Source organism: Acomys russatus, chromosome 2, assembly GCF_903995435.1.
Source record: "Acomys russatus chromosome 2, mAcoRus1.1, whole genome shotgun sequence".
Lineage (NCBI taxonomy): Eukaryota > Metazoa > Chordata > Mammalia > Rodentia > Muridae > Acomys > Acomys russatus.
In genome coordinates, this window is record NC_067138.1 from 90,471,948 (window position 1) to 90,499,439 (window position 27,492).

At 41.5% G+C, this 27,492-nt stretch overlaps 1 protein-coding gene across 7 annotated transcripts in view; it reads right to left on the reverse strand.

Annotated features, from left to right (window-relative positions):
* Positions 1 to 2,684: 2,684 nt before the first annotated feature.
* Bnc2 (basonuclin 2) overlaps positions 2,685 to 27,492 on the reverse strand; it is a 413,267-nt gene continuing 388,459 nt past the window's right edge. For all 7 annotated transcript variants that reach the window (XM_051163958.1, XM_051163939.1, XM_051163947.1 and 4 more), the window contains 2 exons: positions 20,096 to 22,065; positions 2,685 to 4,312 (listed from right to left, as the gene is read on the reverse strand). In XM_051163958.1, the coding sequence (XP_051019915.1) occupies positions 3,652 to 4,312; positions 20,096 to 22,065 (2,631 nt within the window). In that variant the 3' untranslated portion in view covers positions 2,685 to 3,651. The remainder of the gene's footprint in view (positions 4,313 to 20,095; positions 22,066 to 27,492) is intronic.

A 27,492-nucleotide genomic window follows, 5' to 3' on the forward strand; every position in this document is an offset into this window, starting at 1 on the left:
GCCTAATTCTGTGTCCAGGATGAAACGGGTGAAAAAAAAATCAATCAAATGGGAAAAGCTACTTGGATAACAACATATGTTCCTATTAATTTTCATCTAGAAAAAGATGGATGTAGCTAGAAACTGTTTAGGGAGAGGAAACTCCTACAAACAAACAAACAAGGAGGAATGGGCTGGGATGATGAGCTTGGCTGGTCAAAGCTCTCATCTCTTCATGCCATCATCTGCACATAAGCCTCAGAGCTACCGTTCTTGGGAGAAATACTAGTTTAGTCAAAGCGCTGCACCCAGGCGCAGCCAAGAACAAGCCATCTCTGGGAGTACGCCTGTGCATCTCACGACTTGACGTTGCATGTGCTACATCTGCCTAAGCCTCCACCTGTCCCCTCTAAGCAGCTAGGCTTCCTATTGGGCCACCATCACAGCTGGGCATGTGATGCACAAAAGCAGTAGCTAATAAGGGCGCACTTCAAAAGTGACAGGTGCCCAGGTTTTAGTGCCATTCCTGACAAACAGGGGCACGCATCCACAGTTCCTAGCAAGGGGAACTACTTCTTCGACCCTGTTACTTCTGCACCATTTCTAGCTGGCCAGAGACATTAGCCAGGTGTGTGGCAAGGGACAAATGCTTGTTCTGCCTCTGGTTTGCTGAATGATGTGACCTCCTGACAGCTAGGTGATTCACTCAAGAGGACCATTCGACATTCTACTAGGCATTCAATTAAACAGACTAAACACTGATTTTTGTAGAGATAAATTCTCACATCTCTAAGAATGTAACACTTGAAAGTTGTTTCAAACACTGATGCACATTAATGTTCACAAAACAAGGTGTAGTTTAGTCTACACACACTCCAAAAGACAGTTTCCATAATTTTTGTTGAGACCCTAACAATGTGTACCAATCCTCTTTGAATCCAGCACTTGGCAACAGGCAAGAACGCAATATTGAGAACGCTAAAAGGACCAAATGTTTGCAAACAAATGTTCATTATTCTAGTTCAGTCTTTCACAAACATACTGTACAGAGTCTTGTATGTTATAAAACAAACAAACAAACAAACAAACAAAAAAACCACATCTGCTCGTTCAGTTTAACAGAACACCAAAACAAAGCAACTCAGCTTTGGGGAAATCAAAGGTACAAGGAAACAGAGACAGTTATTAGTAATTCCTCAGCTTTTTACCGTAAACATTTGTCATTTAACAGACACTGTGTGTGATAAGTTGCTTTTGTACTGCAAATGCTTTTGGACTTTTCTCAAGGTGGAGTAAATGAAGGAGCAAGCAGACCCCATGGCATCTTCAGAAGGAGACAAAGATAAAGCTTTAGGAACACCTAGCTCATCTCTAATAGTATACTGTTCAGAAATTCTAAAACATTAAAAAAAAAAAAAATCGGAAACCCTCAATGAATGATGCTTAATTTTGGAAAAAAAAATAAATACTGTGAGGTACAATAAATCACACAGGAATAATAACAGAAACATATCTACAGTTTCCTTTGGCAAATTTAACGGAAGTGAATGCTGATGCGAACACAGAAAAAAAATTTACAAAACATGAAAAATGGAAATGATATGAAAAGTTGAAACAAAGGGTATTTCTAAGTTTTAGACTGATGGGAGAAATGTTTGAGGCCATTAAATGCAGAAAAGGAATACATTCTCTATCATGTAGTTTGACAAAACACTAGTGTTTACCCCTTCCCTCCCCATAAAGAAAATAATACAATAAAACCCACTCTGCAAGCACACCCCAGCAGCTCTGGTTGCAGACAAAGTTGAGTAAATATCATCATTTCGTCAGTCTGCTGTGGTAGCTGAGGCTGCCGATGTGGTTAACCAACTCAGGCAACATGTGTAAACATCAGAAACAAAACAAAACAAAAAGGTTAGGAGCAGTCTGTTCCCCCACACCCCTACCCCCCACCCCCCACCCCCATGCCTTGTTCTCACTCTGGATTGCTTGGTTTCAGGCTTGCTTTCATTTCTCTCTGACAAATTTTGTGGGGAAACACAAAATACTACACAGTGAGATCCTGTCTTCCCCTCTCTTTCTGCCTCTTGGAGAGGAGTGCCACTCAATTCAAGTTCAGCACGGGTTTGTTTTCAGAGCTTCCAAGAACAGCTGCTGTGAGACGGCTTTTTGATTTTTGTCAATTAAGCAAGCCTGACTTCAGTGCTACTGCAGAATTTGCGACAAATGTGACAGCCGCACAACAGACTAACACTGCTCTTTCTTTTCAAAGGATAAGGGTTAGGGCCTTAAAAATGAGTGTTCAGCTCTCTTACTGTGTCCAGCTTTGTGCCTGTAGTGAGTAAGTTAGGCTATTGTATCCTGAAATATTCTCCTGCCTCTACAGAAGAAATGCCTTGGCTGTTCCACACCACGCTACTCTGTTTTCCTTTCATGTAATCCAACATGTACAGAGGAAGGGATACACTGTAGACTCTAATAACACTCTGCACTAGACAGAAGCAGGAGTGTTTTTGTTTGTTTGTTTGTTTTTTAAAGTGGTTTTCTGGTGGCCAAAAAGTTGGCCTGTGGTTATGTTGAATGACTAATTGTATTTTCTTTTCTGAAAACTTGTGCAAAGTTGGCACTTTTGCGTTAACACTAATACTTTCTGTTTGGCGTTTGTGCCTTTTCCTGATCAGACCATTTTTATACAAGTGGGTTGGGTTTTAAAGAAAGGAACTTATTGAAGTATGGTAATAGTTTAAGGATAAAAAGAAGCACGGATATTACACATCCCCTTGTAGTGTACGAAAAAAGTGCATGGCTGGATTTATGTACTAGTACAGGACATTTTAACAAATCAGATCTGTGCTGAGGAGCATGCCAGCACGTCTTTATCACTATATCTAACAGGTAGTAAAAACAAGACCATGTTATTTTTTTTTTAAAGAAAATGTGCATTAATGCTAACAAAAATGAATAGAACTACCCAGCAAACTATTTATTTCCTGCATATCTAACAGCTGGATGTAACTGTCAAAATTAAAGAAGAGTTAAACAACCATCAATACAATTGTTTTACATCATTGGCCTCTCAAGGCTAAATATTTACAGGTGAATCTGCCATGCTTTAATTAAAGATTCTCTCAAAACCTTAAGTTCACAAAAGACAACTATAAGAAGTTCCTTTTTGTTTCTTTTCTCTTTCCCCCCTTTATTTATTTATTTATTTTTTGCAGGCAACAGTCATAGGTACAACAAAATGTCTCTTTGGAGAAGACCAAGAATTATTTTATCAAAATTGGGGCTAGTTGCACGCTGTGTGTGTGTGAGTGTGTGTGTGTACACATGTGTGCATGTGTATGTGAGTGTATGCATTTTGTGTGTGTATTGTGCATGTGTATGTATGTGTGTGTGTGTGTGCTGAAAGGGGTACTCTATTTTTACCCCAAGTAAAAGATCCACCCTCTCCCCAAAACTATAAAGGTAAATGAAAAAAATTCAAAAGCACCTAGTATTTATCATTTGTATCTAAAGAAAAGAAACAATGTGTGTGCACAAGTGTAGACAGAGAGGTGTACGTATGTGCACACACATATGTGCCCCGCTATGGAAGCACACACTGGCTATGGCAGTTCAAACATGTAGGCCATCTGGTGAGAGCTGGCATTTGTCGTGTCCATTCTGGGACTAATCTATCGAAGTGAAGGGAATGTTTTTGTGGAGATTAGGGTTCTGACTGTGCCGATTTCGGCTTCGCACAGAGGAAAACATCATGTTACAGCCCGGGACTTTGCACTTGTGCATCTCTCGCAAATGCACAGTTTTGTAGTGGACCCGGAGGGTCCCCTTGTTGCTGTACATTTTGTGGCAAATGTTGCACATGATCCCACCATTGCTCCCGGACAAGCTGCTGAACATAAGAGATCCTGAAACTTCAGCCCCTAGAGTGCTGGGGAGGGTGGGGGCCTCGGCCTTGTGTGCAGATTCCCCACTGTCGCTCGCCCCGTCGGTGTCGTCAAGAAGGATCCCCTCGTCGCTGCCCGCATCTGACTCTCTGGAGGAATGGATACTGCTGCTGGACTGGAGGCTGGAGGTGGTGCTCAGGTCAAGGACCATGTAGTCCTCCGCCATGCCTCTCCCGTACCCATTCAGGTGGGAATCTTCGGTCCCTGCGGGAGAGGAGGCATCTTCCCTGACATCGAGCCCCAGAGGGTGCTGGGCACCGTAGATCTTCATCAAAAATTCATCCCGGAGGTCCTTGCTAAGGGTGGGCTGCGAGGAGTCCAGGCCCATGTCATCGAGTTCTTTGGTCAACAGTTTACGATGCAGGTTTATGTTGGCACTGTGTCTAGGAAAACAAGAGGGAAGGGGGGGAGGTGCACAGGGAGTGGGAAGGGGGGAGAAAAAGTAGAGCATTTTAAAATTGATTCAACTTTCATTAAGCACCAAATAAGCACATTCCTTCCTAATTACACCATTATAGAAGCAAGCATTCCCCTACGTCCTCGGGACCTCAGAGTGAGTGCATGTGGGAGGTGCAAAAAGGGGAACTTTCCATTAACGTAATTTTTATGAATAAGCTCTTCAAGGGCAGGATGAATGCAAACCCAGGCACTCTTTTCTCAATGGCTGTTCCATTAGTGCATCAGCCACAGAGGACCCTGCAGTAGATATCTTATACATTAAATAAGTATAGGATAATAAACATAAAACAGGGTAAAAGAATGGAAAATCTGCTTGTTTAAGTGGAATACTCCAAATTTACTAAAAAATCAGAAAATAATAGCAAACCTGTTCTAGTACAGCAAATACTGTGTAAAAAGATTTTGTACTTTTAAAAAGTAAATGGGCTACATAATTTAGGTTTAACTTATAAAAAGCTTTCTCCTCACTCTTCTATATTTTATGTTTTAACTTTAAGAAAAAAATCTCAAAAAATTAGTGACTTCAAATATTTAAAAGATTGTTTTTCATAACACAAATCTTTTCTCGAACCTGTCTGGAATCCCAGTCAAATATAATAGCAAAATACACTTATTTTTTCAAAAGTTACTACATTTTAGTATTGAACTGTCTTAGTTAAATAACGCTACTTCAAGGTTTAATTGTTTAAAACAGAAGCTGACAAATTATTTTCTAAAAAGCACAATCCCTACCACCCCCTATAAAAAAATTCAAAAGGATAAAATTAAAGCACAGTAAGTTAAAGAAAAACAAAAAAAAACAAACCAAAAACAAGCACAATGACACAGAGTCCCTTTATTTCACAAATAAAACCCCTACTTTGACAAGCAAAACTTCACTGAGAGCTTTGCTTGTGTTAAAAAGGGGTGAGACCCTTTCCCACAGCATCTACAAGGACCTCACATACAAAGCCCATGTCACTGTTCATCTGAAAACATTGCCTTTGTATTTACACCCCCCCTTGACTTTTAAAGCGCCCTTGGGCATATACCTCTCTCCACCTGCAAAGGCTCAGAAGTTTGCCAGGTACCTAAATTGAAAGCTACCCTCCAAAAATTAAAGGGATAAAGAAACAGGGAAATAAGACTTCCCAGCAGTAGAAGCTGGGCATCTTAATTGTGATAATCCAAATGAACTACATGGCCAGCGTCAAGTTCATGAGAACTGCTTATAATCAGAAGTCACTTCAATTGGGAACAAGCATGGCTGACATTTCCTAGAGATGTGTGAGAGGTATGTGCCTCCAGGACAAGGAAGGAGGGAGAGGCTTCCCCCCTTTCCACACAAGACAGTGAGCACTCTGGGTTGAGGGGGCAGAGGGTGGCAGCCCTCTCCACACTGCACTTGGGAAGGCTGAGCTTACCTTGTGACAATAAGATCAGCTTTCTAATCTTTTGCTAAATCGATCACAAAAGAAAGCCAGAATGAGAGACAGAGAGAGAGAGAGAGAGAAAGAGGGAAAAGAGAGAGAGAGAAAACAAATTCACATTCTAGACATCCGGTTTTTAAAAACTTAAACAATAAAATAGGGATTTAAATTGTTCTGATGACAATTATTTTCTGCCATAAGTGATCATCTCATATGTTGTCTTGATTTTTAGATCACCTGTATAATCCAAAAACCATACATCAAAAGTCACAGCATCAGCACCATCCATAAATGAGTTCCAAGCAGATGCATGCAGTGTGCGGATATATATGAATGTGGATAAACAGACACTGTCCCCACAGTCCTGTTCTGACACTCACCCCCCCATTTCCCCCTTGTCCCTGGTGTCAGGTGTCAGATGACTCAAGTGTACATTGCTAAGCAGAGTGCAGAAAATGCCTACTGTGAAGTTTGTATGATGACATGTGAGGACACACCACCAGCGTTATAACAAGAACTAATGTGGAAATAGTTAAACTGCGTACCCCTACTCTATTGATGAGACAATCTGCCAACCATCAACAGCTCACGAAGTCCTATCCTCACTTATTACTTTTAACACCCCACCTATCCCTTTCTTAGTTTCATGAGCACACATTTGACTGCAATCTAGAACTCTGTTGTTTCTCACACATCTGCAGTTACCACTTCCTAGGTCTGCTGCTGGGAAAACAGCAGCCAGACACACAAAGCTGCACCAAGACAGACTGAATAAGAAAGAATAAATTTACATTGACATGAGGGTCCGCTGATCACCCAGAGGGACACCTCTCCCATAAGATGACTTGTGAATTTGCACATCGCCACGGATATGTTACCAGGAAGATATTTTCTCTTCATTTCTCACGTACAGCAGAAGAGGTCTGTAATCTAATTAGATCATGTACCAGCCCTCAATATCTGTCAGCCAAACAATGTGCAGAATGTGGAGACCAGCTCTGGCACTCCACTCAACAGTGTCCCTTTTCCGCTGTCAGCAGTACTGTTGGCCTCTGCTAATATAATTACATTGGCTTTGATTCAATTAAGTGCCATCCTTCGCTTACAAAAAAAAAAAAAAGCTACTTTATCAATTGATTCAGGTGTAATGTAATAATAAAGATGAACTCATGGCAGTGCATTAACTCTGCTGTTCATAACTTCAGTTGCACGGGTTCATTCACGGCAGTCGATTTCCATTATGCAACCACAGTTCAAGAGAATTGATTCTTTTATGTTCATTTCTTAATCTATTTCATTTTTTGTTTAATTATCTTCCCAAAACGCCACATGCAAAACACACGGAGAGGGGATGGGGAGAAGGGGTTGGGGAAAGCCTGCCGCTTCAGCCCTGTGCCTTGCAATTGGGAGTCTCCAACTGTCACAGTGTTGCTGGCGTTGGAAGAGGACAAGCCAGACAAGCCAGGGGGAGCGGGCTGACTGAGGTTCTTGTTCCTCAAGAGGTTAGAGTTCTGCCTTTGCAGGATGGACAGAAGGCAGCACTTGGCCTTAACAAAGACCTATTGTAAGACCCTCCAGTCAGTCAATCCGAACCACTGACTGTCATAAAAATACTGTCCCCACGAGATACAAGGACCTAGGGTTAATAGCAATTTGAGGACTATTACAGGTTTAATTGGATCAGCAAAACTGAAGAGGTAAAAAGAAGAAGGACAGAAAAGAACTCACTACTAACCATCAAATGCTAAGAGAAAAGAAGCCCACGATGGGAGGGAGGCCACAGCGTGCTGTAAATAGGAAGACCCCAGCACAAGGACCTGTTGTCAGGGATATACATGCTTTTGTTTGGGGGGAAAGAAAAATATCTAGTGTCTGAACATTAGACTTGAGAAAAGAAGGAAGATTAATAATTAGCCAAAATTTAGACTAAATAAGAACATGAAGAATATAAAAAGCTATTTCTGCTTGCTCTGATTAGGCAGACGATGCAGCTATAAAGAAGAGTATTATTCACATGGAAAAAAAAGAATGAGAAAGGTCTGAGATAAAGGGTTCCTGGGTATGAAGGTAAGGACTCATACACTGGCCTAAAATGCAGCCCATGCTTTCAAGAATACAGATGAGACGCAAGTCAGCCTGTGGTAGATCAAGTAGAGCCCCTGGCACACGTGTATCCACTCAGTAAAACACGCAAGTCTGCAGAAGGCTTCCTGAAGTGCAGAGGACGGTCCTAGGAGTGCTTTTCCTGTCTTTGTAAAAATGACAACAGTGACAGAGTAGAAAGTAAAGACTCCAACAGAGTGCAAGGCACAACACAGAGTGTAGGCTCAAAACACTCATCTGACTTGGGCTATACATAGGGTTACCAATGCTTTCTGACTTTCTGCCCTCACCAACCAATCTGCCACACACAAAAATCAAAATATGAAAAGGTTGATCCAGGTCAGCGTGTTAATACCTAAGCTTCTCTCTTATTTGAATGGTGAGTAAAAATCCTGTTACTGGACTCAAGTGTCATCTTCTACCCTTTTCTGTTTCTAGGAGGAAACCTTACCCATAAAATGACTGAACACAGAGGATGCATCAAATGCCATCAAGTAAACACAAGAGGCCTGCAGGACAGGAAAAGCAAGGGCTTCTCCCGGCTTTGTTCCGATGCCGGGATGGCCTAGTGCAATGTTTCACCAGCAAACTTTTGGATTTGGATTTGAAATACAAGGTGAGAACAGGTGGTTTTGATGTTTGTTTTAAAGAAAAGTCTTATCCCAGTGCTCGGGAGGCAGAGGCAGGCGGATTGCTGTGAGTTCAAGGCCAGCCAGGTGTACAAAGCAAGTTCAGGACAGCCAAGGCTACACAGAGAGACCCTGTCGAGAGAGAGAGAGAGAGAGAGAGAGAGAGAGAGAGAGAGAGAGAGAGAGAGAGAGAGAGAGAGAGAGAGAGAGAGAGAGAGAGAAAGTCTTGACATCAAGTTAGGCAGTCAGACTGAGTCAATATGATGGTTAGTCTCAGCTGTAAGCCTGAGATCCTGAGATCGGAGACTCACCTGAGGGATGGGCCTCTGAGCTAGTCTGTGAGGATTATTTTAATTAGGTTACTTGAAGTGGAGGCCCCACCTGTTGTGGGTGGAACCATTCCCTGGGCTGGGAATCCTGGACTGTGTAAACTCAAGATCCACATCCATTGTCTCTTCTTCCTGACTGGATGCAATGTGACTAGCTGCATCAGGCTTTGGCTGCCCTGGCTTTCCTTCCATGTGGACTGACTATTCCTTGAACTCTGAGGTAAATAACACCTTGCTTCATTTAAGGGTCTTTGCCAAGTATTTTATCACAGCAACAGAAAAGTAACTAAGGCAGCCAGTTGGAAACTGATTTCCCAAATTCACAAATCGAGCTAATATGCTTTATAAACTGTCCAATACTTAGTTCTTAATTAGTTGTGTGCCATTCCAAGCTTACTGAATTAATGTTACAGTTCTTTGAGTAAGGTGGAATTAAGGCTTCACTTTTGATTATTATTATTTTTTTGCATTTACTTTCCTGCTCTACTTTGTCACTTATCACAAATATATGCCAAATAGTCTCAAATAACACTGTCTAAAATGACCATAGTAATATGGCCACAGCAGATGGTGTCTGTGTGTGTCTGTGTATTGATTGTGAAAGTCATCCCTTGGCATTGTTCAAAGGCTAATTCAGCACAAATCTCCCCCAACCAAAATCCACGGATTCTCAAAAGTCCCTTATATAAAGGGCCACTGTATTTGCATAACCCTACACACACCCTATCCTATATATTAAGTCATGTCTTTATGACTTGTGATTCCCATATAACACAAATGTTATACAAAGAGTGGTACTATATCATACAGGAAATAGTGACAAGGGACACTTCTATGTGTTGGGTGCAGCCGTAGTTTTTCTTTAACATTTCCCGTCTGTGGTTGGTTGAGTCCTGGGATGTAGGACAGCTGAACATGGAGGCCCAGCTGTCAGTGTGCATGAGGAAAGAGGAGAAGAGAAGAAGAGGAAGTCCTGTCCAGTCCAGGGAGGTTGAGATGCTGGATGTGACTATAGGGACCCTTAGCAAAGTGCTTCCAAACAAAATGCAGAGCCACTCTCCAAGCCCTAGGAAATAACTGCTTCTCGTGCTCTTAGCTGAGCTGCTACGAGACTCATGCACGAGCTCATCTCAACCTGTCTTATTGCCATTTGATAAGCACACGCTAGCACCTAAAGGAGTCGAGTGCCATTTTGGCACTACCCCTTTTCTGGAAAACTGTAGTCGTTCTAAGATTTTCACTAAAGAGCCTCTCTAGATGGCCTGAATACCCTCCCTTTAGCTGAGTTAGAAATCCAATGTAAAATTCTAGCAAATGATTCTTAACAAGCCAAAACGTAAAGAAATGCATAATTAATGCAAGAAATAAAAACTAAGCAAATTCTTGCAGATTAACAAAATATGAAATTGTTATTTTAATCCCTTTCAATGTAAAACAAATCATCCATACTGGTCACGCAAGCAGTTCCCTCTACATTCAAATCACTCACTTGAAGATAAGCTCCCACCAAACTCTTTAGGGGATTAACTAATTTACTGCACAGATACGGCACGTCTGTTGTAATAACAGGTAGGATGTACTGGGGTCGACCATTTATCAGAATTAGACTTCTTTTCTCAATTCACAGTGAATTATGCTGCCTACACGGCTCCCCTCTCTCAGAGCCTGCCATCCCCTTATGGCCCCTAACGTGGCAGGCAAACAAAATTGACAGTCTCATCTTGTCAACAAGGGGCGATTCTCCTGAGAAGCCATTTAACTTTGCAGAGGAAGCAATGTATTAATGTGCTTGTCCCAGGAATGTTAATCATCTTCAGCTTCCGATCTAACTCTGACGTGAACGAAATCACCAAATTTGTTTACTAAATGAATCGTAATATGCTAATAAGAAAGCATGACATATATGGAAAAGCCAAACAGATGGTTTGTTTACTCCACTTTGCAACTTTATAAATGCTGTAACTCTGAAGATGTTAGTGAGAATTATTGGTTTGTTGGCAGAGGCAAACATGTCTTTCGCATACTAAATTTGGCACTACAGTTAGAAAACAATTTGTCATTGCTATGGAATGCATAAAAACGTTAACATAGGGATGGCATTTGGGAGGGCAGATGGGTAGATGAAAATGTGTATACTGCATGCTCAGGTTAAGTATGAAATTGATATCCAATGACAGCCCTGCTCCTTGGCCATTTTAAGGTTGAGTTGTATCTCACACAAGAAGGCTTTTCGAGGGTGCCAGTGTTTTCAGTTGTACCTGTTGCACTATAATGCAAGGCGAGTGTTACACCGTGAGCAGGCATGCTTTCACAGCATTTGGGAAATTTCTGAATCAGGCAGCTCACCTGGTGCTCAATTATTTCTATTGTTGGGGAAAAGAAAGAAAAGCGTCTTTTAAAGGGAATCTGAACTGTAATTTAAAGCTTTATATCTACACAGGTTGGGGGGAAAACCCTTCAGATCTTCTGTTCCACACTCTATTGTTTAATTTAAAGAATTTAGAAGACATTTTTCCAAATAGCAGGAATGAACTGCTTTTTTTTCCACATTCAAATCTGTCTTCCATTTTTTTTTTCTTTTTTAATGGGTAAAATATGGGACACTGATTTCTTTCTGACACCATTTTAAAAGGAAATAATCCCTGAGAGGAAATGTTTTAAATCATTCAAACAGTTAATTTGTGATCTTAAGAGATGGCATTGGGGATTTGTAAGTTCCCCACGGAAAGAGGCAGCACCTTGTAGAACTATCAATACTACTTAGCCTTGGCCTTATCTAGAGCTGTGTATAGAAAATGAAAGTAGTGAACTTGAAAACTCAGTCGGGCTTAATCTCATCTGCCTATTTGTCCCTGTGCTGTCAAACCTGCCAGCTGAGACACGAGCACTTCAGTTAGCCCACCAGCAGTGCACCTATGCTGCTAAGCACTTCAGCTGGAAGCAACATCCGAACGATGTTGGCTAATTTTCCCATGAATTCGCACATACGAAATGTTTTAGTAAAGAGTTGTTTCTTTCTCCCACGGTCACGACTCACTCCCAACACTCTACTCCTACGCACCTGGTTGAGACTACCACTGCTCTTGTAGTGCTTTCTGGAACACCACTGTATAGAGATGAACTTTTTACCTACTGGCAGACTAGAGACAAGACAAGAAAGCAAAGCGGCCTAAAGAACCACCGAGCTCTTGCTGTCCAAGGATCACTTTGGAGCAAGAAACATTAGTGCCGTCCCAGCCTGGCGCTTATATCTCATTTGAAACATCTCATTCCTCACCAACAAAGAAAATTTCAATAAAGTACTTTTACTGGTTTAACAACCTCGAGCTCCTGGGATTGTCAAAGTGCTAAGCCTTTTCCAAGGAGAGAAGAAATCAGCAGCTCAAATATAATTAACCTTCCATTCTCAATGCAAACTGCCACGCAAAGGAGCTCTGCGGTCTATTAGTGAAGTTATAATGGCCAACAGGCAGGAGCAAAATTGGTCAAAAAGTTGGCTGCTGCTGTCATATTTTTGGAATTATGATTAATGGTACTAATAATGTGGATGATTACTGATATGTGTATCTCCAGCAGTTTATCATATTGCTCTGGCTGCCTACATCCACAATAAACAGGATGCTATCATTTACCTCTTTATTGAAGGCAACCCTTCTCTTGAAGGAGCATATTCTAATTACTTCGTAATGTTTTATGTCTTAAACATTTTGCAGCTCTGGACCTTGCCAACTGCTTCATGTCTACCATTGATTAATTACTGAAGGTTTAATCAAAATTTAGAACCTAATGTAGTCATTTATGAGCGCACCACAGTGCCAAAGTAGTTAGGCTCTGCTCCCAAGTTTGGAGAGGGTTCAGTTCAGAATCAAATCCCAGCCAGGCGCGAAGATCCAAGAATTTCACCTTGGGTGCTCTGAAGTTGCCAATTCCATCTCCGTTGATGAATGGAAGGCAATCTACGTACAGGTAAACAACAGTTTCACCTTCCTTCCACCACTGGGCTCCCTTCTTTCTCCCCCAAAAACCCCAACCCCCAAAGCTGCACTGTCTGTCAGTTGCTCTGAGAAAAAGGTGGTGCTCTTGAACACTTGTCATGAGAACATAGTTTTGCAGTGGTTAAACAAGTGAAAAATAATTTGCTGGGACAAATACATAAGTTTTTTTTTTAATGTGGATTTTTTATGGTTCTGTCATACAACCATTCACCGTTGAAGTTAAGTGTTTTTTTAATACCATTACTGAACTGCTGAAATGGATGCTAATATAGCTTGGAGTGCTAATGCCATGTCCTGGTAATAAAAAAGACAGACTGCTGAATGAAATAATTTCAAGTAAAAAATAGAACAAAAGTGCTCTCTCTCTCTCTCTCCCTCTCTCATCTCTCTCTCTCCACTTTTATTGAATTGGGACTGACTGAGCCAATTGCTTTAGAAGTCTGTAAAACACAATTACTAGTGAGCAAAGTGACCCACCAGTGCCCCCTCAGTGACAGAGTGGACTAAAGAGGCAGCAGCGTTACAACAGTTCCCTTCCACCAGCCATCAGACTGCAGAGGCTCCCTTCTAAGGTCCTGCTGTTTGCTCTGTATCTACAGTTTTTCTTAGAAAAGGCTTTATCTATCCCATCAGTGTGATGCAAGAAGTCCATCTGTCATTTTCTAAGATGGAGCTGTCTCATCTGGAAAGGATGACCTGATGATGCGTAGCTTGGTGTTTCTGTGTTAAGTGTGCTTCTGTACATAAACACACATGTGCAAGACTGGTGCTCTCACACGCCAAGGCGTGTATGACTTTGGGGGGCCTGGCGTGGGTAGTTCAGATTGGTCTATGCGAGAATGAAACACCTACATGTGTTCAGGTAGAAATGCTCAGCTTTTCTTCTCTCTCTTTTTTTCCCTTTCCCAGAGTAAAGTAAAAATTAGGGCAAGCAAGGAAAAGAATTAAATTGGAAGTGGGTAACATTCTCCCCCTTAGTTAATAAAGGAAGTAATAAACTCCATAAAGTAGTAGAGTTAAGATCACTAACACGTCAGCCTGACAGCTTTTTACCAGGAATTTACAACTCTCGTTTTAATTCAAGCAGCCTGCATTAGGACATAAAATGTAGGTATTTTTTAAGCATAGTTTTATGCGAAATGACTGAAGAAAAAAATTGTCTTTTCCTAAAATGTAGTCTTTGTTCCACTGACTTGGCATGCCTACCTCTCAAGTACACATGTCTCGGCACTTGAGAACCGAGGTCACCAGATCTCCTTTAAATTTTTTTTCAATTTTTTTTATTATAATGTATTCAGATCACATCCTGATTGTTATCCTCTCATTTGCATCTTCCGGTTCCCACCCTCCTGTCCTCCTTTAAAAATGTTAACATAGTAATTTCTTTGGCAAGTGCAACCTTCTTTCATAGACTGCCGTATTCATCTCTCTGAAGGTCCTGAGAGTCTTATGGGGGAACACATTGCACTATTCTTGAGGAGCCAGCCTTAGGAGACCGAAAGGATGACATGCATTGCAGCTCAACCTAGTGTGAAGATCAGCAGCAAAGTCTCTCCTTGTCTCTGGAAACACGGAACAAACAACACTTAAAGCTAGACAGCTGGTAGACGCTTTTCACCTGAGCAGGAAGGTTCCATGGGTGAATAAAGGGGGCCTGTGAGAGTTACATGGGTGAACGTGAACGTGGGTGGGTAGGCTCACACCCTCTTCTACCGTAAGGACTGACTGTAAAAACAAGGATCTCAAATGAGATTTCACGTAAGAAAGAATCACAGCAAAAAAGCCTATCAGAGGGCACAATCGGTTTTGGTGGCCCAGAAACAGAAAGCAGGAACAAACAACCCTTCCCAAAGGTTGCCGCCATAAAACGTACTGCCTAGGTACTAAGGGCATGCCGCCTTTTGTATTCCACCAGGATTGTCAAGGCAATGCTAGGAGGAAGCCTGGCATGGTCCTTTCTAGGGAAGGCAGGAATAGAGGCTGTTTGGAAGCATTTTCAATTTGTAGTGGGAGCCCCAGAGTCACAAGAGACTTAATAGGAACATCCCCGCTACAGAAAGTCTAAAATATCTCTTTGCACATGGCAAGGACAATTGTTTGCTGGCCACTGTGCTGTCTCTGTGGCACATGGGCCTTGAAGATGGCGGCAGGGAAGGCTGCAGCTCTTGTGGAGGAGTGAAAGGTCAGCAGAGGTTTAAATGAGCTTGTCTTGCATCCAGCTGGGCCAGCAGGAGGTCATTAGGAAGATCCAAGGCTCACTTTAGGCTTGACAGAGTCTCTCCCCATGATACAAGGAGACAGTTTTTGCTCATTGCTCCTCTCCCAGTGTATAAAAAGAACCCCGGGGACAGGAATGACACCGAAGTTTATCTTACTACCAAAGTTTTGCTTGAGGAGGGCACAACCAGCAATTACTCAGGAGGGAGATTTACTTTGTTTGTTTGCTTTGATGGAAAGTAATGGAGAGCAGTACAAAAGGCCTATTGATCTGCTGGCTCTATTGTGATACCCAACTGAGGAACACTAGGGGAACCGTCTCTGAAGGTTTAAGAGGCAGAAGGCCTACACAACTCCACTTTATGAAGAATTTGGGGAACAGAGACGGGAGATTTGATTGGGTACCATGTAGGAAATGAAGCAGTTATCTATTAAGAGGCTCTCCTCTGAGGATTAACACACTATTTGACAGCTAATTACATTAGGGCACATACACTAATAGTTCGCTTGAATTGGTGCTAAGTGGCTCATTTCTTGCAGGTATCGCCTGGCATTTATTGGAAAGCTCTCTCTATAAAAGTTCCCTATAAGTTTCCAAACATAGAGAATGATCGGAAAAAAAATGGATGTTGCTATGCTGAGAAGGTGGTAACAGGAGGCAGGTAACGTGCATTCACATCTTCACCTCTGTTGTTAATATATGCAGTGGCTCCTCGGAGTAGCTCATGTTAATTTATTCCTGCACACCTGTACAGGGCTAGAAGTCAGGTAATAAGACAAGCAAAAACTATACATCTCTGCTGTTTAGCTATGGCTACCCAGAGGCCTATACAATAACAAATTTAGTTCTGGAGACATCAGCAGGTTTTAACAAACCAAATACAGATGTCTTACTCCATACAGATCAAGAAGTTTACATGTTTAAAGCTGAACTGATTTAACTAACAATCAAAGAGAAAGTTCACACTTGGGATCAATGGCTGCCTCATATTTATTTATAAATCACCCTAGGCAGGTGTCATTTTGTTTTAAATTTTGTTCATCTGGCTGAACCAACCTCCGCACACCTTAAAGATCAAGAAGAGATGCTTACCTTCCTGATAAAATCCACAACAGACTTCAGCAATTACTGCAGGATGGTGACAAGTAAGGAGGGAGGGCAAAGGCCACAAAGATGACAAGTGCTTTCTACACAGACCATCTAGTTTCTGAAAGTCTTTATTTTAACTGGCAGTTTTAAAATTTCCAATCACCAAAACAAATGCAAATAAAACAACACACTAGGGAATGATGAGGAAAGTCAGAGAGATGGACAGATGTGGATTTGCCTGTTGGTGTGCCTGCCCCCTAATCTGAATAAAAGTCAATGTATAGGTTTCTCTTATACATAGGTAAGTGGCCAGCGAACCACCCTAGGGATCAAATACTAAGTCAGAGAGTGAGAAATGAGCACAGGTAAACTAAGTTCTGCTGAGCGCAACTACCACACTTTTATGAACACTGCTGCTCCAGGCCGAAGTGTCTCATGTGCATAGTTCTACAACCCAGGCTCCTGTTCCCTGACAGAAACACAACTCAGCAGGAAAAAAATCAAGGGATGAATAAGGAAGAAATCTGACAATCATCTTTAAGCATCAGAGCTCTTCACAGAGGAAATGATTTGCATTTCACTCAGTCACTCAGAATAAAGGTCATTCCCACAGCTAGTTAGTGATTAGGTGAGTGGGCTCGTTTTAGCTTGCCCCTTGTCATTAATGTGGAATGGTCCTCCTGACTTCTGAATTGATCAAATACACCATTATTGACAAGTGTACACAGAAGGACACCTTTGATAACGCTGCTGTCTATTGTCATGTCTGACAAACCTTGCATGTGTGTCCTTCTCTCGCTGTGAAACCTAAAGCATAGCACTTACCATCTTTCTAACTCCATCTTACGCACAAGCTTATTAGAAGACCCACACACACACCCCTTGTGTTTGTACACTCGCCATTAGAAGCTGCTTCCAACTCCTATAAGGTATTGCAGTCTGGAGGACAAGTCATTGGTGAACAGAAGAAAAGAGGAAACCGTTTTACGTTTTATTACAGGTGTCCTAGGAGCTCTGCGCACTCCAGCTATCAGAGGCAGACTTTCTCCAATCGTGCGTCCCCTCTGGTGCTTTATTTGTACAAGGCAGACACTGTGGAGTCAAGGGTGGATGAAGCTAGGCTTCTTCAGAATAGAAAGAAATGGTTTGGAGAGAAGAGGACTGAAGACGAAGAAGGGCTTCTTGGAAAAGTCTCTTGGCTAAAGAGAAAGGTAAGAAACTCCTCATTCTTTTAAGGCATTCCAGCTGATTATAGGAAGACATTAAGATCATGGGCTTTCTGGAGTTTGTGTAGGAGTAAAAGAGAAGATCCCAAAAGATAAGTCTAGGAACAGACAGAGCTGAGACCTGAGGGTCTGCACAAGGGGCCACACCACCAGTGGACTCACTGATGGGATGATGCGAAGTCTGAAAGAGGAATTAAATTATGTTCCAAAGTCAACAGTGCCAAGATTCAGGAAGAGGCTGGAAACTCGATGGCATTACCATTACCATATCTTGTTATTTTGATGACAGTTTCATATCACTATGTTAATTTAAGTCATCATGTCAACAGGATGAATATTTTCCTGTGACAAAAATTAAATGCCAAACTTAAAAGTATTAGTTTTATTTAGTTTGGCATCAAAAGATCTGTGTATTTATTTAGAAAGCCAAATTTCAAGTAAGAATAAAAAATTTGCGCTTTATAATATCTTTTTCAATTTGCACTTTGTCATTTATTATGTGATAAAACTCGAAATGAAGATGAGGTATAATGTGTCAATGTCTTTTGAAACAGCTCATCTGTACTCCTGTTGTACTTAGAAGACTACTGGTCTACCTTCCTGTGGGGCTGACACTGGCTAATCTCCTAAGCCCTTACAATAAAACTGGCAAGTAAAATATCCTTTTTCTGTCTGTAAATATTTTCCCTCTGACAAATTCTATCTCAATTGCACCTCCTTTTGTCTTGGGACACACACACAGTAGCACTTGTGTTTTCTAGTCACTGTCCATCACTAAAAGCACCAGGCTTGGATCCTTATCCTTAGCTATTTATTCCAGTGTTATGAACTGCGCTGTTTCCAGCAAACTAAAATGTGAAAGGAATTCATGCAAATAAGCTTAAATGTTGGCTTGTCTTCAAACACTCCATTTTCATAAATATTTTATGTAAGTTTTCACAAATCTTTTGTATTTGTTAAAAAATTTCAACGAAAAAAATTTCAATGCATTAACCTTATCATCACTAATATACTATCTGAAATCTGAAACAATGTTATTATAAATTTGGAATGGGTGCTAATAGTCCTAAAGTATAGGTATTTTATCTGGCGTTCTGTGGCACTGGCAATCAGAGCTTGTAACTGGAAATAACTGTAACATCCCGCCCCCTTTTAAAAAATAGAACCAGAATAGTGGAAGTAGGAAATCAATTTTTAAAAACCCAGAATTTAGCCCCTTCTGTACCAGTAAAAAGAAAAAAAAATATGTATATTCATTAAAAAATAGGACTGGTCTTTCATATATGAAAATGTTTCAAAGACAAGTCACTATTTTACACTGACACCTCTTTTTTTTTTTTTTTTTTTTTTTTTTTTTTAAGATTAAGACAGGGTTTTAGCACCCAGCCCACACTGGGGTCTAGCTGACTCTCCTCAGCTCCTCGCAAGTGTCGTGATTACAGATTGTGCAGTTCTATCAGTCCCAGTGGCACTTTCATTACCGTCTGCTTTTCAAAGACCTGAATAGAACTAATAAACTCTAGAATAGGCTGGTGGATCTTTGGAAACTTCATTAATTATTTTTTCTCTCTCTATATATTTAAAACGACTAGATAAAATTTTATCTGGAAATATTATTTAAAAAGTTACGGTAGAGCCAAAATGCACATATCCCCTGAAGTAGGAAACACTGGGTGATGTATGACCCGAGTCGGGCAGGGTATATGTAAAAGACTTACTCAAAGGCCCATCTTCCACAAGCTAAGTGTCACCTTGCTGCCTACCATTGAACAACCACCTTGACAGCCCATTCGCATTGTAATAGAATTAATACAGCCCACGATAGGTTAGGAACAGCTGCTTCTGCTTAAATCCCATGGTCTCAGAGCTCCGGCTACATAACTGGAGAGTGGTGTCATATGAGGGCATAATATATTCTAACTGATCCTAGCATATGAACTTAGGCATGTCCCCACTTCTGTGGCAAAGCCTCACAGCAGATTACATTTTAAACATGTGCAATTGGACACTATGGAGTTGAAATAGAGAAACCTACCCCCACCATACTGTTTTCTCCTGTCAACAACTGGGCCTCATTGTCTTCTGGTAGTTTCACGATTCTTAGAGAATGTTTTGGACACACCAAATGCTCATGAAAGGAATGGTGACATTTCTGGTTATGCCTGCGGTAACGCAGGCTGTCTCCATGTCCTGGACCTATGCGTCTTTCCATCTAAATATCTGTTTCTAGATTGGATAAATGTGCTTCTGAGGATAATATATAGGTTTAATTTAAAGGCCACAAGGCAAAGCAGAAGAGTGTGTATATGTGTGGATATGCGTGTGTGTGTGTGTGTGTGTGTGTGTGTGTGTGTGTGTGTGTGTTTTATGACAGAGTGGTGGCTTTTAAGGAAAGGTTCATAGGGAGGCAAGGAACTGTGTACCGCTAACTTATTCACATACAGATGCATGGAAACATACGTGTACACATACATATACACATACACAGAGAAACAATGGCGTGCACTGCCAGGTAAGATGACATGACCCTGCATGCTTAATTATGACAAGCACTGACTGCACAAATCCTTCACAGGCACAGCAGTTTGGTGATCACGTGGCCAATTTGGGCAATCCTTACAGTGCATCAAAAACATCTAACTGTCAAGCCCACCGTGACTGAACTGTACCTCCACCCTCATCAGGAGCAGCCAATGAAGATTTACTGACCTGTCTCTGCTTCGACGGGAGGGGAAGGCAGCGTTGCAGCCAGCCACTGTGCACACGTGCATCTCCTTTAAGTGAACGTTCCTGTAATGAAGCTTCACGCTGTAGGAGCTTTTGAAGCTCTTCTTGCACACGTAACAGATTTTGGGGTCTGGACTGGAACACAGGTCCCCTTCAGGAGAGAACTTTTGCGGGCTTCCATAATTCAGAGAGGACGCGAAACTCTCGTGCAGGGCAGCCATGCTGGCACCCCCACCGTTGTATAGTCCGTACTGGCTCATGTAAAACATGTCGTAGGTGGGGTCTGCGAATTCTTCCTTTACCTTGATGATGTCCTGGTGAGACGGCTCGCTGTGGTTCTCATCGGGCCTCTCGCTGTTCATCAGGACTTTTTCGCTCACCTCGCTGTGAAGGTGCTCATCCCCTTCCATGGATTCCTCACCGAGTTTAGGCTCTGAAGACTCCGACTCATTCTCATAGTCCCGCTCGGGCTCCGGGTCCTCAGATGTCATACTGTCAGCCCTTCCTATTTCAGTTCTTGAAATGCACCGGGCTCTATTATGCTTAGAAAAGTCCTTCACAGACATGCCTGGGCTCATCTCCTCTTGAGAATGGCAATGATTGTCATGGCTCATGTCGTTGACCACAGTCCCACCGTCGTTAGGGTCATCATCTTCATCATCAAACTCGTCAGCTGTATCAATGATTTCCTTCTCAATTTTGACAGGCATGCTTGACTTCCTAGGCTTTTTCTTAGGTGCCAGGTCAGCACTGGGCTCATGAGTACCCATCATGACTGCTGGCACTATTGGCTCAGAGGGTGGAGGGGGGTGCTGCTCTATGGTACCACTGGTTGGAATGATGGGACTAGTTGGGAGGGAGGTTGGAGGACTCACCATTTCCCCTGGCGTGAGTAAACTTCTATAAAAAGGAGGAACTGGCTGTACAGTCTTTAGCCCAGAAAATACCAGCTGGCTAGGGAGAGGGTTCTGTAAGACAGGGTCTAGTGGAGGAGTGGTAAAACCCATTGGGGGCCGCCCAGGACTTGTGAGTGTAAGGTTGGATTTTGTACTTGCTATGACTGGAGTGGCAGCTCCCGACGTTGCTCGAATTAAATCCTTGTCTCGGTTGTTCCTTAGCATGGGCATGTGAAGGCGGGGATTGGGGTTCGCGCTGTGGCGATTCCGGCTTCGAAGGGAACTAAAGACCATGTTGCAACCTTCAATGGTGCATCGATGTTTAATCTTCAGGTGAACAGCGTTGTAGTGTATCTTGAGAGTACCTTTGTCATAGAATGTCTTCCCACAAGCATTACAGAACACCCTCCCTTTCCTCGAGGCTGACCCCATCCTTCTCATACGGTGGATCCGGAAGGAGCTCTTTGGGTGTTCACTCTTGCTCAGGTCACTGATGGGGGCAGAATTCTGGATGGGGGAGACACATGCTGGCTCGGTTTTGGGTTCTACATTAGTGATGCTAGTCAGGGCGTTTCTATTGGGTGTCTGGTCACTCTTGTACGGTGTTGGGGACACTTCAGACTCACTGCTCTCATTGTACTCATTCTGGGTTGAAATGCTCGGCTCCCGTAGCCTCAGTCCGGGCTGCTCTAAAAGCAGGCCATTGGGAGGCAAGCCTAACAGTGGGGCCGAGACAGGGTTTATATACTGGAATGGAAGCAGAAATGCAAGGCTGTTTGGTATGTTTTCAAAATGATGAATGCTGGAAGGATTGCTGTTCTCTAAGTGGGCAAGGAGGCTAGGACTCCTGGTGCGATTATTGCTCTCGATGAAAGTCCTGATATCCGAGTCCGTCTTTGAAGATGGTACAGCCACGGCCTGCCCTTCTTTCTCCTGAATTGCCATCAGCTCCACAATGGATTTGGTTTCCCCAAACCGCAGAAACTGCTGAAGGGTGATGATTTCCTCTTCTCGAGACATGATAGCCCAGCGGTCCAGTACTTTGCCAGCAGCGTCCTACAGGCCACATCAAAGAAACAACAAAGACAAACACAAAGACTTATTGATTGTGCATAATTATTCAGTGCAACTGAAGGTGCTCTGGCAGCTTCTGAAACACAGAGCGCAGGAGCAGAAAATGGCATGCAAGCGGTGTTAATAAAAGTTAACACACGAAGCAAACTTTTCTGCCATGCAAATGTAGCAATTACAGTCACAGTTATAGAAACAGATTGAGTTTAATAATGTCAAAGCAAACAAAATGTAGACCACTGGGGCTCTGTGATCTAAAATGCCTTCAGTACCGGCATTTGAACAACAATGATCTATGCTACTATTTAGCATATATTAGTATAAGATGTGAACTCTTGCTGTGCAACCTAGTATAAACAACAACAACAACAAAAATTGTACCCTAATCTTTGTTAAATCATGACACCATAGGAAAAAATTAAGTATAGTTCATGAAAATGTACTTCTTCGACTCAAGCAGACATGACACTGGATTCAAGGATGGGAGATTCCTTTAAATGGGAGTCATGTGTCTTTCGGAAAAAAATAAGTAGAATAGCATCTCCCCCCTCATAACTCCATCATTCCCCTGCCCATTGTCTTTTTAAAATGGCTGTATTTTAATGCTGGCTAAGGGTAGGCAATTTCATGAGGTGGAATAAAGGAAGCGTCACTCGTGAAAGGCACTTTTCTCTTCTTGAAAACTGGTTGTAATCCAGCCATTGAAAGTGGGAGGTACACTTAAAGTATACGGCATTTTAGGATTTTGTTGTAAAGGACAGGAATAGCTATTTGAAAAGCAAGCACGTGATGGCTTTAAATAGAATAAACATGTAAAAAGTTGTCTGTCAGCATCCTCCTCTGATGGCAAAGGGTGTCCACAGAGACTACACATCAGCAATCATCAGACTATGTGTTGTTAAATATACATTAAAAAGCATTTCACATTTTCATTTTTGCTGGTAACTCTGAGATTTGCCTGGAGGTAGGACTTAAGAATCCTGCAATGTAATGTCAGGCAATCCATTTCACCACGAGCTGAGAAAAATCTATTCAAACAGTTAAATAATGACTACGAGAATTTTTTTTAAGGCATCATCTCTTACACCCACCAGAATCAGGGGTCTTTGATGCCCTCTGTACATGACACTTGCTCCAACTCTGACCATCACCGTAAGAAAGTACAAAACCATCTAGAAAAACAAAATGGTACTAGGGGAGTCGGGGAAGTGGTTGAGCTGTAGAAAATTGGTAAGCATGTGTGGGGCCTTGGATTCAGAACCAAGACAAACTTAAAAATGACAATACTCTTACTAATGACAAAGACAAAAATCATAACTTTACACTGGAGAAATCCAGTAGACGCAGCCTTGAGAAACTGATCAATGTTCACATCAATGCAGGAAGGCATATCGGCACCTTGTACCCTTGATAGCATGCGGTGACTAGGAAGGGTGGCCATATGAACATTTGTCTTCAACCCAATCCTGAGAAAGGATCAGGAAAACCAAACCTGAGGGACAGTCTATAAGATGCTATGTAAAACTCTTCACAGTGTGAAGGTCAGTAATTTCTTCTTTGGAAAACATCAGTGACCAGGCAGGAGGGGTTACGATGTAAATGTGTGGTCCCAGGGTCCACATTAGCAGGGAAATGAGCTAAATGTGCAGAAAGACCCTCGATTTGATAACAGTACTCCATCACTCTTGGTTCCCTCATTTCAACGACTGTGTCATGATCACACAAGATGCTACTCTAGGGAAGCCAGATGAGGATAAAGGAACCTTTGCCATTTTTTTTTCCAATGGGAAAAGTCCATCCTCAGCCTTTGGGTACGAACTTCCCTCTGGACATTGTCATGTTCTGAATCATCAGAGCTAGTGTGAGTGAGTGGGTGTCCATCACTTATCTGAATTACTTTTTAAAAGCAGCTCTGTTAAGCTGTATACCATCCCTCATAGCAGTTTATATAGTCAGCATGTGTAGCTATCCATGTATGTGAAAACTGTCAAAATGCTTGTCCTTTTCTTATTACATAGAAATAATTTCCTAAGATCAAATGTTCTTATGACCTCTCTGGCTAAAGTCAGCATACAGTGCCGTGGGTGGCTAGGAGCCTCAGAAGAGTCTGGAGTGCTCCAACAGCTACTAACACTAACACTAACACTAACAGCTACTGATGTTACTCAGAGCCTTGTATTTGGAATGTGGGGAACAAAAGGAAGCGTTGGTGCTGTAGGAATGAAAAAAAACCAAAGTAAATTATGATTTTAAATACATTATTTCATAGACATCACCACCCCATCTCCATGACACCATGATCACATGCAGAGTATGGGGAATGTTAAATAGATTAGACATCAGAAGTGAAGTGTAAGACCATGTGTGAGGGTTCTGAGGAGCTCTCTTGGAGTCTAAGACTTGAACGCCAAAATTCTGATGCTTCAGTGACTGGCTGTCCCTACAGTATTTATTGAACACCATTCTGTGATACACTAGAGCTAGGGTAATAAGTAGATCTTTTGTTAGAACAAGGATTCTCTAGAAGTATGTATTGCTTTCTTTTTCACCATTTCTTCTTGCTGTCAGCTGCCTCTTGTGATTGCTCTTTTCTGTTATGCTAAACCCCAGTCTGAGCAATGTATAAACATATTTTCTTCAGGTTCTGCCTAAGCATCCTGAACCTAAAACTACAGGGCTACATACAGACATACACAGATCGAATTATTAAAGGAGCCACAGAAACCATAGCAACCAATAAAAACCATCACTGAAACCACCACCATCCTCTCACTTCCCTCACCTTCATCTGTCTCTCCCCATGGTCCACAGCCATCCTATTGGTTTATTTTTTTTCTCCCAGCTGCTACAATGCCTGTTCCTTTTCAGAAGCACTGCCTTTCAGAAGTCTGTTAGTTCTGAGTACCTACCTCTGCCATAATTGAGGCTATAGCATTAAAGCTACTTAATTTTTAATTTGGGCTTTAAAAAAATTTCCAGGTAAGGAAGATTCAGATCTTTGTCACTGGTCTGAGTCACAAAAGATAAGATTGATCTGTTAAGTTAAATGCGAGGTATAAAGATAGTACAGCATAATGTCGGCTAATAAATACTCTGAAGAACATCACACATTTCTTGAGTTCAATGTCAGGGTACTCTCTAGGTCTTCATAATACGAAGGCCTACAGCAGATCTTTCCTCCAAAGTTTTCATTCATATTTGATCACATTACCTAGTAACTATCACATCTGTCAGCGTAAAAATAGGGTAGGGTGTAAGGAGTCTGCAGGCTCCTTGCTAAGATCAGTTCAGTTTTAGGGTATTTATGGAGAAGCTGGTTTAAGAGAACAATAAATCATCAAAGGCAGTGAGAAAGGCATTTATTGAAACGCTCTGCAACAGAAATACACATTGTTTTGTTCAGGGACTCTCATTCAGTGGCTGAGATAAAAAAAATTTTTTTCTCCAGGACAGGGTTTCTTGGTGTAGCCTTGGCTGTCCTGGACTTGCATTGTAGATCAGGCTGGCCTTGAACTCATAGGGATCCACCTGCCTCTGCCTCCTGAGTGCTAGGACTAAAGGCATGCACCACCACTGGCCAATCCAAAAAAAATTTTTTAAAAATAATCATTTAGAACAGTGGTTTTCAAACTTCTTGATGCTGTGACCCTTTAATACAGTTCCTCATGTGGTGACCCTCCAACCATAAAATTAATTTTGTTGGTACTTCATAACTATAACTCTGCTACTGTTATGAATTGTAATATAAATATCTGATATGAAAGAGATCTAATACTTGACTCCAAAAGGGTCAGGAACCACAGGTTGAGAACCACTGATTTAGATGAACCAGTGTCAGCCTGAAGGCTTTGTAAACAAACAAACAAACAAACAAACAAACACCAAAAAATGAACTTCAAGTAATTTAACACAGCTATTAACCATCTGGAAACTTTTAGGGCAACTTGATTCTACCACATTAACTACAGGCATAAATTTTCTTAGTAATTTATTTTTATTGTGCTTAAATATTGATTCAAGATTGATTAAGGGAAAAATTAGGCTACCTTCATGTTTGAGAAGTAAATATGATCAAATAACTTTATCAAGTGATCAGGAATCATTAAAAATTAGATATTACCATGGAATGAGTGCTAGCAAAGCAAAAGTACAGTATTGTAGTCTTGTAGGTGAAGACCACCATTGACAAATTCATAACAGGGCATTCGTCTTATACACATACACATTAAAGTCTAAGTAAAAACTGGCCCCCGGACTTCCTCTCTAGTTGGTGAATCAATTCCCTTAGGCTTTTCCATTTGTAACCAGAATTCACTGGCCTCCAACCCATTAGATTGGGAAATAATATTTTCAAAATGACGATAATATGATTTGCACCGTTAGTTAAATGCAAGGTATGATTACAAGTATTGGTTTTCTGTAAATAACTGGCTATAGTATTAATTTTTAAATTTGAGAAACAGCAAGTAGTCAAGCATTAAAAACCTGTTTTATCAAGCTCAGAAAAAGTCTAAACCACATAAAATATGAGCATTTAACCATGTTATACAAAACAACATCCTTCAGTTTCACTGGAACTGTCATATTCCTTATAGAAATCTGTCTGCTCTTAAATAGTTCTTTATTGTGTTTTGCTGTTGTTGTTTGTTTTTATGATAGGGACCAAACCCAGGGTATTGAGTAAACCAAGCAAATGCTCCCCACCTGAAGTGCATGCCCAGCCGAGAAGAGTGATTTTTTAAACACTGTTTGTTTTTAGCTGCCTTGGTGTCAATGGTTCACACTGATCCTCTCCACAAGGCCTCTTACAAGACTTGTGGTTTCCAGATAAAGTGGGAGGTTGGCTGGTTAATCTCATTTGGGGAGATGGGCAATACAGAAGGAAAAGCTGTAGTAAGACAGACAAGAGACCAGCTAAGTGGTCTTGGGATGTACTACCAAGTTATCTCAAGAGGAGAATAAGAATGTTTGTAGCAGGCCACTAACCATGTCACAGTACAGAGGACAGATAACAGTCTTCTTTTTATTCATGGAAGACTATGAACAACACAGCAAATGCAACACATACTGAAAGTATATTCACTCAGCATTACTTAAATTTTAAGAGGTAAGTGATACTGAGAAAGAAATAAGAGAAACAACCAAATTCCCTGTAGTCTAAAATATATCATGGACAGAATCTAATGAAGAAAGTGAAAGACTTACAGAATGCAAACTTTAAGAAACTGAAGACATTGAAGAAGATACCAAGCTTGGATGCAGGCAGAGTCGACAGCCAAACTCTGTCAAGACAGGGTAAGCAAGTCTTCAATAGTTCCTGCCTCACACATATGCCTATCAGATATATTGGGCTAGAAGGCTGAAGATGATTCTCCAATGGTATAGAGAGTTTTGAGTGATTGCTCAGGTAGC